The 15,135-nt window shown below is 43.1% G+C and overlaps 1 protein-coding gene across 2 annotated transcripts in view; it reads left to right on the top strand.

The window, feature by feature from the left end:
• The window catches only part of znf423 (zinc finger protein 423), a 156,307-nt gene that overhangs the window by 30,830 nt on the left and 110,342 nt on the right, over positions 1 to 15,135 (top strand). Inside the window, exon 3 of one of the 2 annotated variants that reach the window (XM_067588754.1) lies at positions 7,303 to 7,509. In XM_067588754.1, the coding sequence (XP_067444855.1) occupies positions 7,303 to 7,509 (207 nt within the window). Of the gene's footprint in view, positions 1 to 7,299; positions 7,510 to 15,135 lie in introns of both variants that reach the window. The other variant, XM_067588753.1, reaches the window with a different exon arrangement.

The following is a 15,135-nucleotide window of genomic DNA, read 5'->3' as shown; positions in this document are numbered from 1 at the left end:
GTGTGTGTGTGTGTGTGTGTGTATGTGTGTTTGTGTGTATGTGTGTATGTGTGTGTTTTATGCATGCTTGGCAGACAGAGTGTGTCCCAGACAGGCCACAGTACCAGCCTCTGGCTGCCAAATCTAACACTTGAATAACTACTTTACCTTTGCAGTATTACAGTATGTTTTATTCCCCTTTTACTCTCCCTCTAGCTCTGACATTCTCTTTCAGTGCACTTCTATCACCCTGGGGCAATTCAAGAACATTTCCCAGAGTTCATTAGTTCCTTAGTTTTCTTCCCACAGGATATATAGAGATGTACGGTGGTCATGCTGACTGTGTGTGTTTGATTTTTGGTGTTCCACTTTTGTATCTACAGTAGCTTATCTTGGCAACTGCTCACAACAGTGCCATGAAACCAAACTCAGACTGTGGGATGGAGAGTGTCCATATTTAGTCAGCTTGGGTCCAGTAAGGCTTTCATTTGGTTAAAATTCCATTTTTGGGGGATGGAAGGAACAAAACTCTCTTTCTAGGTCTGTCCTATCCAGTATGTTTGGTAAGGCTTATTATCATTTAGCTCCCTAATTACCTCAATGAACTCATTTTAACATGGGTAATGAGAGAACATAGGCACACAGACAATCTAACAAACACACCATGATATGAAAACACACAAACATCCGCACATACTCTTCTGTGAGCCTAACGAGTGGTGATTAGTGGGTCTCAGCTAGGCGTGGTTAGGCTGTGTAACATCATTCTGCACTGTGGACTCTGCTAATTCACTTCTCTTTATCTAATTACCCAGGGTGCGCAAAAACACACACACACAGACACACACACACACACACCAATAAGAGTCCGCACACACACACCACCTGCATATATCTTTCCCGCAGATATGCAAAGTGACCTCATTATACCTGAGGTATCCATTTATATATTTATATTTTTATCTGTTAATAAACAGCCCATTGTCCTCAGGTTACTGAGGCTGGTGGGTACAGCCAAGAATATTACCTATTACTTTTACTCTAGAGACACATGGTGTAAAACATCTTTTCTCCACATTCTTACCTGATGTTGCACGCTATCATACACAGAGGCCTGCATATGAAAGTACACAATACACAATATTTAATACAAGTCTTTCTGAAATTCTCAAAACTATTTGTTCAACCTCCACATCATCTAGTCACTTGTGCACATCATAAAAGCAATTTCTCATTTTATTGAACAAATTGCAAATGCTTTGGCACATTCATGCAAATGATTATGTACAATTGTCTGCTGCTTCCTACATTATCAACTTGTGTTATGTTGATCAAAACATCTAGGCAATATTCATTGCATAAGTCATTACATGCAAAATGTTGGAACCAGTTGTCATAATCTGTAAAACATATTGTCTATACATTTCTATTAGTGTCTTGAATTGATGAATTGCATTCACTAATGAAGGGGAATGTGTGAAGCATTAGATCAACCAATGATCAACCAGTTCTCTAAAATAACTCAGCAGCTCATGAACCTTCAATTGGCAAGCATATATAGACAGAGCACAACACAGTGTTATAATTTCTGACAATGGAAGAACAACAAGGAAATGAACAGAGTCAACAGCTGTTGAGAAGAAGAGGAGTAAGACTACATGAGGAAGGGTAGGGAGGCAAAACAGAGGAAGAGGTAGAAGAGGCCGAGGACATAGACACGTTCCTGATGAAATAAGGGCCACGGTTGTGCACCATGTTCTCAATCATGGCCTTATAATGGCCGAGGCTGGTGGAAGGGTGCAGCTGAATGTTGGGAGAACAACCGTGTTCTCAATCATTCAAATGTTTTGAATGAATGTTATGTTTTGCATTACTGTATTTTACTATATTTTACCCACATAGGAATGCAGGACTACTTCACAGGGGTTGCAGAGTTTCAATCATTGTCATCAACACCTTAGCCATAGTTTACATCAGAACATACCTCCAGAGTACAACAACATGGCGAAGCATTTTTGACTATCTTGTTTGTGAACAGTGACACAAGGACTTGTTATTCTGATGGCACTGACAGATTCATTGACATAAATATTAACTTTTGTGACATAAACTAGGGATTTTGAGCAAGTTATGGGCTTTTGCAGGTTGTGTGGTGCTGTTTGTTTGAATTGTTTTGGGAAATGGACTTACTGTGTTGCGAATGGTTTGAGTAATGTACCAAAGCAGCTGAAGAAAAAAATCCAGTATCTGTGAGTGATGCAGGCCTGTAATAAGTCAGTTCAGTTTGGACGGGCTGCCTGCCTACCTGCCTATCTGCACACACTCTGCTTGTGCACTGGTTGCGCATGACACAGAAAGTTTGGAGGCCCGGCGAGCATCGGGATACCGACAGATAGAAGTGACGGGACTGCGTGAATTGCAGAAGGAGAGAAGGAAAAGACAGGAATATCAACAGAAAGCAGAATGAAGAGCAACGTGCAATCATCAGACTATTGCCTTTAGTACAGGGGAAACTGAACAGCGCATAATTTTATCGACAACGCTGGCACGAGAGATTTTCAAAGGAAGTGAACTCAGCTCCCCGAAGTGAAACACGATATCACTCGATTTCAAGCAGGTAGATGGAACACACAACTTATGTGGTGAACTTCAAAAAGGTGAGAGGTGGTCCTGTTTACCGTTTACTATTTATTAAAAGTTGTCGTGCCTTGAGAGGAAGTTGTGTTGCTTGCACGTATGAATGCGTGCACATGCCCATGCTTTTCTGGTGGGAGGGGCTTAGGACAGAGAGGGAAGGGGGAGGGCTTTATTTCCAAATTCTTTGTTTTTTTTGTGTTTTTTTTCCAGAACACTACCTACCCCAGCTTTAATATCTGTGGATACAAAAAAATGAACGGTCTTCTCTGCTACCATCTGGTTTTAAAATCTAGACCAACAAATATCCTAAAGTAGATGCTGACATGCTGGTTATGGCCCCATACTGACATATTAGTTTAGTGCACATACTGCATGTATCCTCCTTCCAGCAGACCAAACAGTGGTTTCAATCCTATTCCTTGGAACTCAGAATACTGCTGGTTTTCTATCCTACCAGCTAGTTAATTTCATTTAATTGCATTCACTGCACATCCCAGGTGTGATTCAGTCCCTCATTACATGGCTAGAATAAAAATCAGCAGGGCTCTGTGATTCAAAGCCTGGTAGAAAACCACTGTTCTGAAACATGTTTTTGGGTGAAAATTCTTATTGTTCATGTTGCTGTGACTTTCATTTAGTAGTGAAATTTGTATTTTTTTATTTTTTCTGTGGGTTAACTGTAAGACGTGATTTTGACTTATTATGTGTCTCTGTGGATGATGTAAGAATATAACAGTTTGTCTGTACTCGAGATTGGAGGGTTTGTGTTTGCATGAGTGTGTGTGTGTGTGTATGTGTGTGTGTGTGTGTGTGTAAGAGAATGTGCAGTTATTCCTGGCATAGGGACAGTCTGTGACTCAGAGATAATGGTTCTCTGTAGAGCGAGCGTGTGCATGTGTGTGTTCGCGTGTCTTTGAGTGACTATAGCCATATCCTGCTGACGTGTGTGTGTGTGTTTGTATGTGTGTGTGTGTGGGGGTTTTTGTGTGTGAAAGAAAGAGACTGCGAGTGTATGATGCACACATGCTATTTGCAAGGGACCACTGTCGTACTATCCAATCAATACCCCAGCACACACACACACACACACACACACACACACACACACCCCTCCGCACCCAAGGACCCACGGGAGTTGCCTGCTTTCATTAGGTAGGCCTGCTGCTTCTTTCTGGTGTGGTTGGGGTGGGGGTGATGTGGTGTGGTGTAGACACAAAAAAAGGTGAGTTAGTTTTGTGAGAAATAAGAGAAAGTTTAGCCAGAAAGATGAAGAGGGTCTGATTGATAAAGCTGTTCAGGTTCAGGCAGATAAATGAGAAAACTCAGTTGTTTTTGTTTCTGTTGTCAGACAACTGAATGAGTGTAAAATAATGATCTGATTGTGGATCATAAATGCTACTTATAACCAAGGTGAACAGTAATTCCTGTGCTGCTGCACTGACATGTCAATTAAATCACCATTATAGGTGACAGGAAGTTGGCTTCTTAACATTACTGTGACAAAGTACGCAGACGTCTTGTAATTTTTTTGTCAATTTTGGGAGATATCCCCCCCTCCCCCCACAATAAAACATGAGACCAGTGTTTTTAGGTTTATTCATGCTGGAGAGTGTCTTCATAAAGCAGTTTTGGATGTGACAAAAGCTGGTTTATGTGGACAAATGGGCAAGAGGGAAAGATTTGTTATAAAACTTGAAATATAGCCAAGCCAGCGTATTGCTTTTGGGAATGAGTTATTGAGAATTTACTATTTTAGATTTTGTGCTGAAACATCCGGTCATGACTTCATGACATGATGAAAAACTGTGGCCAAACCAGGAGGTCTGTTGCCACAGTTTGACAGCGGTAATGATCATAACAGCTACAGCATCTAGAAGCATACAGTAACAGCGCTCTTATCAAGGCTGCCCCATCTACATCTCTCTGAGACCCATAAGAGGACACATAATTATCCTGTTCGTGTGTGTGTGTGTGTGTGTGTGTGTGGAGCGAGGCGGGTGGCTAGGTGGGGGTACCATACACACACACACACACACACTCACACACACACACACACATGTGCAAATAGAGAAACCACCAACTGTGTTAGCCTCTCTCATCCCTTTATCCTCTTCTGTTTTGACACCCTTCTATCTCTCTTATCCCTCTGCACAGTGATTGAGGGCTGGAGACCAAATAAAAGGATAAGTAGACAAGAAACACAAGTAGACACATAAAGAGAATAATGAGGAGATAAGGACAGAGGGGTGCGAGTTGCAAGGAATTAGAAATAGAGGGACAGAGACAGAAGAAGGAGAGAGGTTTCATCTGGCTCCTCCCTCTGTTGCTATGACAGCAGGTTGTGTTGGCATGCACTGGAGTTGGCACTGCCCTCACCTCTGGCACTGCACCCTGGGGAGTGTGTGTGTGTGAGTGTGTGTGTGTGAGGGAGCATGTTGTGTGTATGTGTATGGTTGCTTTTGCAAAGGAACATATGAGATACTGCACTGCAAAAAAACATCCCATAAGTACCAGTGTGATGAGAGCATTTCATTCGTTTCCAGTCTATACTTTGAGATGAGTGAGATTTTATTTCAAGATGTTAACACAACATCTAAAAGGAGTGAAACAGATGTGAATTTTATATTTGAATCAATAAAAAACAGATTATAAGAGTCACTACTAGAATACATTTATCATGAATAACTTTGTGTGGTTTTCATCTTACAGCACTCTTACACCAGGCCTGAAATTCAATACCAATATGTAATACTACATTTTAAAACAAAGCTGATGGGCTTTCTATATTTTTATCTCCTAAAGAACATGTGTCTTTTTTTCTACTGAAGCAAGTACGACACATAATCCTACTCTGTGCTTCCAGTTTACTCAAGTTACTGACATTCTGATCCCATCCTGGTGATATCCAACAAAACTGCACACATTTACATTACAACATACACACATGTATGTGTATTTGTACATATGTGTGTTTATTTAAGTATCTTTTTGCCTCTGGTGTGTGCGCATCTGTGTGTGTATTCGCATTTGTGTATTTTTATGCGAGTGTGCACAATGACCTGCATGTATCTAAGCGTGTGTCTATGTGAGCATGCACATGTGTGCATGTGTGTTTTGTCAGCCAAGGGGCCACTTTCTCTCCCTGGCCAGACGGTGCTCTCACCACTGGACAGATGGCCAACACCCTCCCTCTCTTCTTCCCTATCCCTTCATCTATCCCTCCCTCTATCCCTCCATCACTGTCCTCCACTCCTGCAGCCCCCAAAACACCCCATCACCTCAATCCCTCGTTCCCCACCTCCCAACATCCCTCTATCCCTCTCTCCCATCACACCTCTCCCATAATAAATTAGTGTTGGATGGAGTCGGTGCATTTCACTCTGATGGTTCTCACTAATATAGACGTTTTCTCTCTTGAACTTGTAGACCATACATTGTGTCTCTTCTGCTTTCTTTTTGACTGGGAAAACCAGTGGAATGATTTGTGATTGGACCTGCTTATACTGGGCTAACAATCTTATCTAATACCAAAAATGCATAAATGAAGTGCCAAGAATAGTATATCATACTAGATAAATATCATCTCTGCTTCTTTCACACATAAAATGATGTTAGAAGCTCCTAATGGACAAAACTAAATTGAAGCTTAATCTCATATGACCCATAACTGCACTCACTAAAGGAAGTCTATTCTCCATTAAAAGATTATTGACTCTATAATGGCCAACACTTCAAATTTACTAACAGAGATTAAACTTTATAGAGTTCGCTCATTAAGTGTAGCTACTGTATACAATCAATCCAATACAATACCTGTCCTCTCCTCCTTCTCCTTCTCCTTCTCCTCCTCATCCTCATCCTTTTCCTCCTCTCTTCCCTCTCCTTCTCCTTTCCCAAGCCAGTGTCTTCAGTGTCAGTCCTATTGGATCCTCAGCGTTTATAATGTGATAATAAGGTGTGAAAATGGAGACACAATGGAGCAGTGAGGATTGGGCTGACACAGCCCTCCACTGGTCCCCTCTCACACACTCTCGCCTGTCTGCTACCAGGACACACACATTCTCACACACACACACACACACACTCTGTCATATGCTGAAGTGATGTTCCACACACTCAATATAAATTACTCAAGTTGTACATATCATCGGTTGGTAGAGAGGCCAAAATAACAATTTGTACAGGTAAAAATAAAACTAAACACAAAATGACAAAATAAAAAAGACACATCAAACTACATGATAGAACTCACCATGGACAAAAAGAAAATAACAGGTAACAGGTAAAGGTACCACTGAAAGTTATGGTAGATTAAAATAAACATGATTAAAGAGAAATGTAGCGAGTGGGGGGTTGTGTATGTATGTTCAAAGAGAAAAAACAGAACAAGAGATAACAGGGACAAGGATGACAGTGAATATGCCAGATCTTTGTTCAATCCAGAGTTGTGAAGACAAGATCAAGCTGGTGTCACTAGCAGAAAAAAAGCAGAAATCTTACTTCTGTGATGCAAGGCTGTGATCATAAATCAGTAACAACAGGGGTGTAAAAACAGAGCTTGCAGTACCGTAGTTGAATATAATTATTAGCATTGTGAAAAGCTTTCAGAAAACATGAAGCGGGTAACAAAAACCCCAAATATATACAGTATATATGCAGTATATGTTTTGTGTGTATCCTCAGAAGTCCCTGCATCTGACAGAGAGACAGAGCCCAAAGAAGGCCATGGGGCAGGTGCTGAGGATGGAGAACAAGATGAGCACGATGACCGCGATGACCGCGATCATGACGATGACCTAGATGACGAGTCCATCTTCACCTGTGACAACTGTCAACAGGACTTTGACTGTCTGGCCGAGCTCACTGAGCACAGAACCAACCACTGCCCAGCTGGTAAGAGAGTTCATGTAGATTGTGTTCATTTCATAATAGACCAGGTTGACATCACTGTTCCACTGTATGTTTTTGATCTTTTTCACAAAACCACAGGTACAGAACAGCCAAATGTCCAAAATCATCATATGTCAAAGATAGATAGTGCACTCGGAGTCCTGTATACCTCATTGGACATGGCACTAACATAGTCATGGTCAGGATTTAGTGATATTTTGAGATAGTGGCTACACAAAAATAAAAGGGGAAAAAATATGACAGAAAACCAAAACGAAGGAAAGGATGATTTAACTGAGATTGTCTAGCAGCGTCATCTGTAGCAGGTAGCATTCACAACAATAAAATGATTTTGTATTCTCTTGTGTTTAATCCATTATTTCAAGTGACACTAAAATGCAGAAACCTTTACTTGAACTCGAAATCAGTTGTGCTTACATACAGCTTTTTCTCCCATTTGAGGAATGAGGTGGAACTGAATCAATACTGTTATGACTTGCTCTAGATGTTTAAAAAGTACACAACTTTAAACCATGTAAGATACACAGTGGAAATGTGGTATATTTTTCAGGGGGCACTATGCAAAAGTCCATGAGCTGTATAGGTTCTGGGGTGACTCATGCCCTCCCCTGTTTCTGAATACCTATAGCTCCTGGATTCAGTTATACCCATGACAGACTTGTGCATGCGCACATACACACAAGCCATTATTAGTACTGGTGTAATTAATGGAGGGGCTGAAAGGAACACGACGGGGGCATCTGGTTCCTACAGATTAATCCAAACGCTCGCTTAACAAGCCAACATGCACGCACGCACACACACACACACAAACACACGCACGCATGCACGCACACACACACACACGCACAAACACACGCACGCACGCATGCACGCACACACACACACACACACACACACACACACAAATGCACACACACTTTCTTGCTACTGCAAGGCAGTCTGCCTCTAAGCGTGTGAGAGTGTGTGTGTTTACTTTTGATAGGGGGATGAAAAAATGGGGAGAGGGAGGATAGAGGGCTTTGTTTAAACTGGTAAAGATAGTGTTCCTAGAGACTGTGTAATGTAGATGGTAAGACCTCAGCAACCTCTTATTCACGTGCTGGCTTGACATCCAATCCCAGCAAAACCATCGCTTTTTGGTCTCACATGCAGTCGTAGGGAGATGCTTGGAGATGCAAGCTTTGTTTAGGGCTTTAGATATTCTGCAGCAAAGAGCATCAGGAAATATGTACACATATAGAGGCGACAAAGGTCCCTGGGCTGTACAGTGTAATCATGTAAAATGTCATTTTGTACTATATCACTGGGGCATCGTGGTGCCTGAAGATGTCGTGATTTTGAGTATTATAAATGAAATTTATAAGAGTTGGAGGCAATAAAGCATGCTAACCCAAACAATGGGAATACTACAGAACTACACATACATAAAGTATTCACTGAGGCTCCATATGTTCGTGTTTTACTACATTTTCATACACGATTTTGATTTGTTCCACTTACAGTCTTTTTAGTCAGGGATAACTATCTTGTAGAAACAGTGTAATCCTACCCTTATTCAATTTCAGCCACAATGTACCAGGACATTAGAAAGAAAAGGGTGAGTTGGCATTCTTGGCAAAAAAAAAAAAAAAAAAAGGAAAACGCAAGATGAGTGTCCCATACAGATGCTTTCCTTTTCTTTGAATGGGAAACCCGTCTTTGTTTTTTTTCATTTTTTACCTTTTTCATTCTCTCTCCGTCTGACCCACACGTAAACACACACACATACAGAATAATTTACTTCCGTGTGCCGTGTCACATTCAGCCACGCATTCATACACATTCTGAGAGAATCACACCGCCAAAAGCAGGGCTGCTGTCAGAGCGCGGGATGTGGCCTGTGATTTCAGCACAGGAGTCTGGGGAGGACTACATGTTGCTGAGCGAGAAAGCGGAGGGAGGGAGGGAGGAGGGTGAGAGGGAGCGCAGAAGAAAGAAATGAAATGAAATGATAAAACATGTTTTTCCCTGGAGAAAGAGTGGTTGAGATTGCAGAGTAATCCCACAGCTCTGCAGGATGCGTGTGCACTTGCATGCAGGGGTTTGTGTACGTGGGTTCATCTATGTGTTGGTGTGTGTTATTGTATGTATGGTTGCACATGTGTATTTGTCTGATGTGTGTGTGTGTGTGTGAGCATGCGGGAGAGTATATGTGTGTATGAAGTTAGTGGTGGGACCACGGCTTTCTGGTTATTATTGAGAAGAAGGCTAAATTAAAACACATGGACTAAAGAATCCTTTTAAGTTCTCTGGTGAGGGCTCCTGGGAGCTGGTTTAGTGGGATGACATGGGACATATGCACACACACACACACAAAAAACACACAACCTACTGGGGATAAACACATGCCACTCCGGATCTGCATGAGAGAGTTAATGTGTTCATGCATTTTGTAGTTTGATGGTGTGTGTTTGTCCCTGAGCAGAAACTAAACAACTCAGACATCAGCCATCTTAGTTGGAGGCGACAGACATCTTGCCAGAAGTAGCGAGCTATGATGTAGCTGTGATTTTTAGCATGCTGTTAGCTTTACATCAGCAAAATAAAATAACAAGTAAATTAAGGACACATTATTCTTACCACAGGGAATTTTAACTTTACATAAAAAGTCAAAATATTATAATTATGACCAAAATACATATAGATGTGGAACCAAAACCAAAACTATTCCCAGTCTGTCATCACCACAAAACATTGCTTGGCAAACACTGATTTGACACAGATTTGTGGCAGCAGAGAGTCTACAGATCAAGCCAGAACAACAATTTAACTTGTATTCACATGGAGAAATTATCCACGCTTTATGTGGTAAAATCCAAGATAAACTGTAGTTTTTTTTCTCCTACGTTAAAAAACAAATTTTTCATATTATGTTAAATTACAGTCTTGGGGTTCTTACTTGTAGTCTTTGCAGTATGTTCAAGTGCATGTGGAACATGAAGGAACATGAAGAAGACAAAAAAGGCAAACATTAGGCAATTTAAGGTGACTTTAGGGGATGCAACACTTGGCGCTAGTTCTTTGAAGTCTGCTTGGTTTGTCAGCATTTTCACTCTATAGAGGTGTAGCAGATGATTTAAGCTTACAACATTAAGTCAAAAAAATTAAAAGCACTTTCAGAATTGTATTAACTTTAATAATTTTTACCATAACTCCCAGAAAACAAAATGCATTGTTCATTAGTTGCAGGGAATTCAATGAAATTCAGATAAAAGTCCTCACTTACTAGTTGTAAATGTAAAACAGTTCATGCTACAGCCTGCTGAAACTGCACTGACTCTTTGCGACATACAATTTAAACTTATAAGTCTTCTGCAAATCTGAAGTTTCCTGCATGTTATCCACCCTCAGTGAACAATTATTCAACAATATCTGATGTTCATCTGTGGGTCCCAGGTGCTAGCTTGAGAACCATGTTAGTTAGTCCAGAATTCTCTGCAGAAAAAGTGCTGGTATCTGTAATGCTAACTATACTGTTATAGCAAATTGGTCCCAAGTTAGCAGCTAGCTGCAGCTATAACATTGAATGGGTCCCAGGTGCGAGAGTGAAGCACCAAGTAATTCAGTGCCACTCTAGCAGAAGGCCTATAAAGAGGCACCATTAATTTGAGTGGAAATTGGACAAACACACACGTGCACACACACAGTGGCACAGATCAATGACATATAAATGTGTGTACACCCACTCAAGCACGCACATACCCACAGACCCAACACATCTGGTTAATGTAATGCCACATTGATGTGCATGAGCCTGACTGCTCAGCTGGTTGTGTGCATGTGTGTGTGTGTGAGAGATAGAGATTGTGTGCCTCCATTACACCACCATTGTTATTCCGTTACTCTGCATCTTTAAGTCAGTGTGACAGGTCTGCTTTTAAGATACTGTGTGTGTGTATGTGTGTGTCAACTCGTTTAGCTGACGGTAGTTCCTCTTTGTGTACTTGATAATTATATGTTGTATTTAAGTAGCTAGCACACAAATGACTGATACTGGTATTATCAATATTATTATAACACTCATGGCACGAAACCATGCATTTATGCTTCATCTCCAACGTGTAGTGCACCACACTTTTTTTTTTTTTTTGTCATTGTATTACCGCCTGATATTCTGAACTATTCCACATGGTTTAGAGGCTTTTGGCGAACTTGCTGAGGTATATATGATGTGTAATATCTTGTGATGTGTGTCTATTACTTTTAGTAGTGTACATGTGGGTCTATATCCCGTGTGTGTGTGTGTGTGTGCAAGAGAGACAGAGTGAGAGTGTGAGTCGGGGGAGTGTCGATGGGTCTCAGTAGGAGTCAGAATGTGGAGCAGAGGCTCCCTGAGGAGAGGAGGAGCGGAAAAAACCTCCTACAGATCAAATGGAGAACATTCTCTGGCCCTGCTTTACTGCATCAACACATGCATGCACACACACACACACATAGATACACTTCCCATTAGGGAATCCCAAAAGCTCAGTCTTACCGGCCACACCATTACAAGGTTGGGTCAATGTGATGTGTGTAGAGCCTTAAACACACTCACGCAGTGTTTTAAAACTGCTATGGAGGCCTTGTGTTTGTGCAGCCGCTATCCATTTAGTTTAGTTATATATATAAAAGCTGCCTCGCGCACTCACACACACACACACACACTCATCCGTAGACACACACACGTCAACAGTGTCCACACACTCATGCTAGGTGTGAGTGAGGAGACAAAAGGGTGAGAGGGTGAGAGATTGTTAAAGATGTCAGTAAAAACCACTTGAGGGGGAAGAGCGAGTGATGAGACGGTACGCGCAGAGTAAACGAGGGAGCTGTCAGTCAAGGCAGGGGGGCTGAAACTGTCGCTGTCAGTGACAAATAGCAAGTCATTAACCCAGCTAGTCGCTTCTTAGATGGTGAGATGGTGTGGGTGGAAAATGGTGTGTGTGTGTGTGTGTGTGTGTGTGTGCAGAGAGAGAGCGAGATACTGTGCATATTCTTTCCTAAGGTATTTGTGAGGTCTCTGTTAATTGAGCACATACAGCTGCACTCTTGTCTATTCTCTTTCCTATCTCAGTGGGGGAGAGGAGGGATTACCAGGGAGCCCGTCTAGCTGGGAGGGAGGGGGAGAACAGAAGGAAATGAAGGAGGAAAAGAAGGGGAGGAAAAGAATAGGGGAGGAACAGGATGAAGACAGGTGAGGAGGAGGAAGAAGAGGAGGAGGGGTGGAAAGTGGATTGCGGAGTGGGAGTAAAAACTTAAAACGTTCAGAGAGGAGGGGGAAAGACAGGGGGGGAACGGGAAGAGGAGAAAAACACGGAGGGAAAGCAGGGAGGAGAGCACGTCTGTTAGTGCAGGGGCCCTTGGGTGACTGGTTTGCCCCCCGCGGGACATCTCCCCACTGCTAAGCTCTTACCGTCTGTCGCAACCCGCTGTCACACACACACATGCAGAGAAACACCCTCTCAAGCACAGAAAGACACACACACACACACACACACAGCACACACATCTCGCTGCGTCTGTCGTCAGGATAGCAGCTGAGTCCTGTGAGGCCAAGACTCTTATTAAAACCACAGATCACTTTCTACAAGAGAGGGAGAGAAGGAGAGGTAGGAGGGGTGTAATCTGAAACAAAATTACAGACAGCCTCCTGCACTCTGGCCTGCCACTTAGTGTGTATGTGTGGGTATGTGCGCACGTGTGTGTGTGTGTGTGTGTGTGTGTTCCTAGTCTGGTAGCTGTTGTTGACTGACAAAATAAATATCATGCTCTTTTCCTATTCACGCCTTTGCTTTCAGTGTCATTTTTTGTTATTTTTCCTCTTGGCTTCCATCCTCTTAGTCTTTTTTCCCCTCTCCCTCCCTCTTTGCCCTCTTCATCACCATGTACCCCTCTTCCCTCCTTCTGCCCCCTTCCCCTACTTCCCTCCCTCCTTTCTCCCCTTTCCCTCTGTGTCTCTGTACCCGGGGGTGGCCCGAAGATTCCTGTGCTAAGCCCTTGGCATACATACAAGTGCACAGCGCACACACAGACACACACAGACACAGCTGGCTGCCGCTCAGGTTTTCCAGGGAGAGAGCAGGAGCCCGGCACCAGAGGAGAGGGGGATGGAGAGAGGAGAGCAGCAGTAGAAGAAGAAGAAGTAGGGAGGGAGGAGGGGAGGGGGGGGGGTACAACATGCAGAGAGGGAGAGGGAGGGATGGAGGGATGGGAGGGAGGGGGTGAGACGGAGAAGGGTTGTTGTGAAGTCATTTTTCATCACAGGGTTCATTTTTCACTGCAGAGTTCTCCCACTCTCCTACATCGCTCTATTTCTCTTTATCTGTCCTCTCCTCCTCTCGTTTGCCTCCCTTGATCCCGCTTTGTCTCTCTTTATCTTCCCTTTTTCCTCTTTTTTTTCCTGTCGTCCTTTCTCTCCCCCCCCCCCCACCTCTGTTACTCTCTCTTTCTCTCTCCCTCTTGCCTAAACTCTTCCCATCCTCCCTCTGTCTCCGTCTCTCTCTCTCTTTCAGCCTAGTTTCTCCTTTATGAAATATGGATGGGAGCAGTTTTGGGCGCGCTGAGAGGTTTGCAGTTGGAGGGAGGGAGGGATGGAACTTGGGAACTGGCAAGGGAGGGAGGGGGAGACAGAAAGAGAGAGAGAGAGAGAGGGAGGAGGGAAGGAGCTCGTGTCTCAGCAGACGTGCCTTGTGCATGCACCTAAACACCTCACTGAGCAATCTGTCAACATGTCAGTAACACATGTTTGGTAAAAAAAGAGAGAGAGCGGTTGGAAGGAGAGAGGAGAGGGTGAAAAAAATCTCTGCTCCTCCAGTGGGAGTAATGGCTCCCACCAGGACTCTGGAAATGCTTTGAATTCAGCAGATTTCTATTGCAGGGTCCTCCCCCGGGGGCGTCTTTTTACAATGCCTGCATCTCAGAAATTTGAGCCTGAGGACCCCTGGGGGCGTCCTTTCATAATGCCTGAAAATGTAGGGTTATATTGTGTGCTCTTCCCCATGGGGCTTTTATTAATACCTGTATTCACTGCCACTGGAAATTACACAGGCGGCGCTGCAGGGGCCCACGCTCGCTCCAGGAAGGGAGAAAGACTCTGCAGGGACGTTTTCTCTCTTCTCCTCTCTCTTCTCTTTCCTTCATCCCCCCCCCCCCCCCCCCCCCTCCCTCTCCCCCCTCCTTCTCCTCTTCTTTCCTCCTCCTCCTCCCTCTCCTCCTACTTTGACTCTCTTCCCTTTTTTCTTACTTAATGCAAGAGTGAAAAAGAAGAATTTGCCAAAGGACACAAGAAAGTGTGTTTGTGTGTGTGTGTGTTGGCACCAGCTAACCACCTTATATTCAGACCTACTTTGCTCGGAGGAAAAGAAACACTCGATTAAAAATGTAACTTCCCTCTTCCCCTCTCTCATCTCTCCTCTCTCCCTCTCTCTGTCCTTGTGTGCCTGCGTGTAGATCTTGCAGAGAGTAAATATTTGTGTGTGTGTGTGTGTGTGTCTGTGTTTGAGTGTATTAGAGTGAATGTGTGTGTGTGTGTTCATGTAGAAAGGAAAAAGCCTAAATCTATAGTCCAGTACAGTGTGTGTGATT

The sequence above is a fragment of the Thunnus thynnus genome, chromosome 5 (assembly GCF_963924715.1).
Source record: "Thunnus thynnus chromosome 5, fThuThy2.1, whole genome shotgun sequence".
NCBI classification, from domain to species: Eukaryota; Metazoa; Chordata; class Actinopteri; order Scombriformes; family Scombridae; genus Thunnus; species Thunnus thynnus.
The sequence above is the reverse complement of the archived record's forward strand: the minus strand, read 5'-3'. Positions and strand labels throughout refer to the sequence as shown.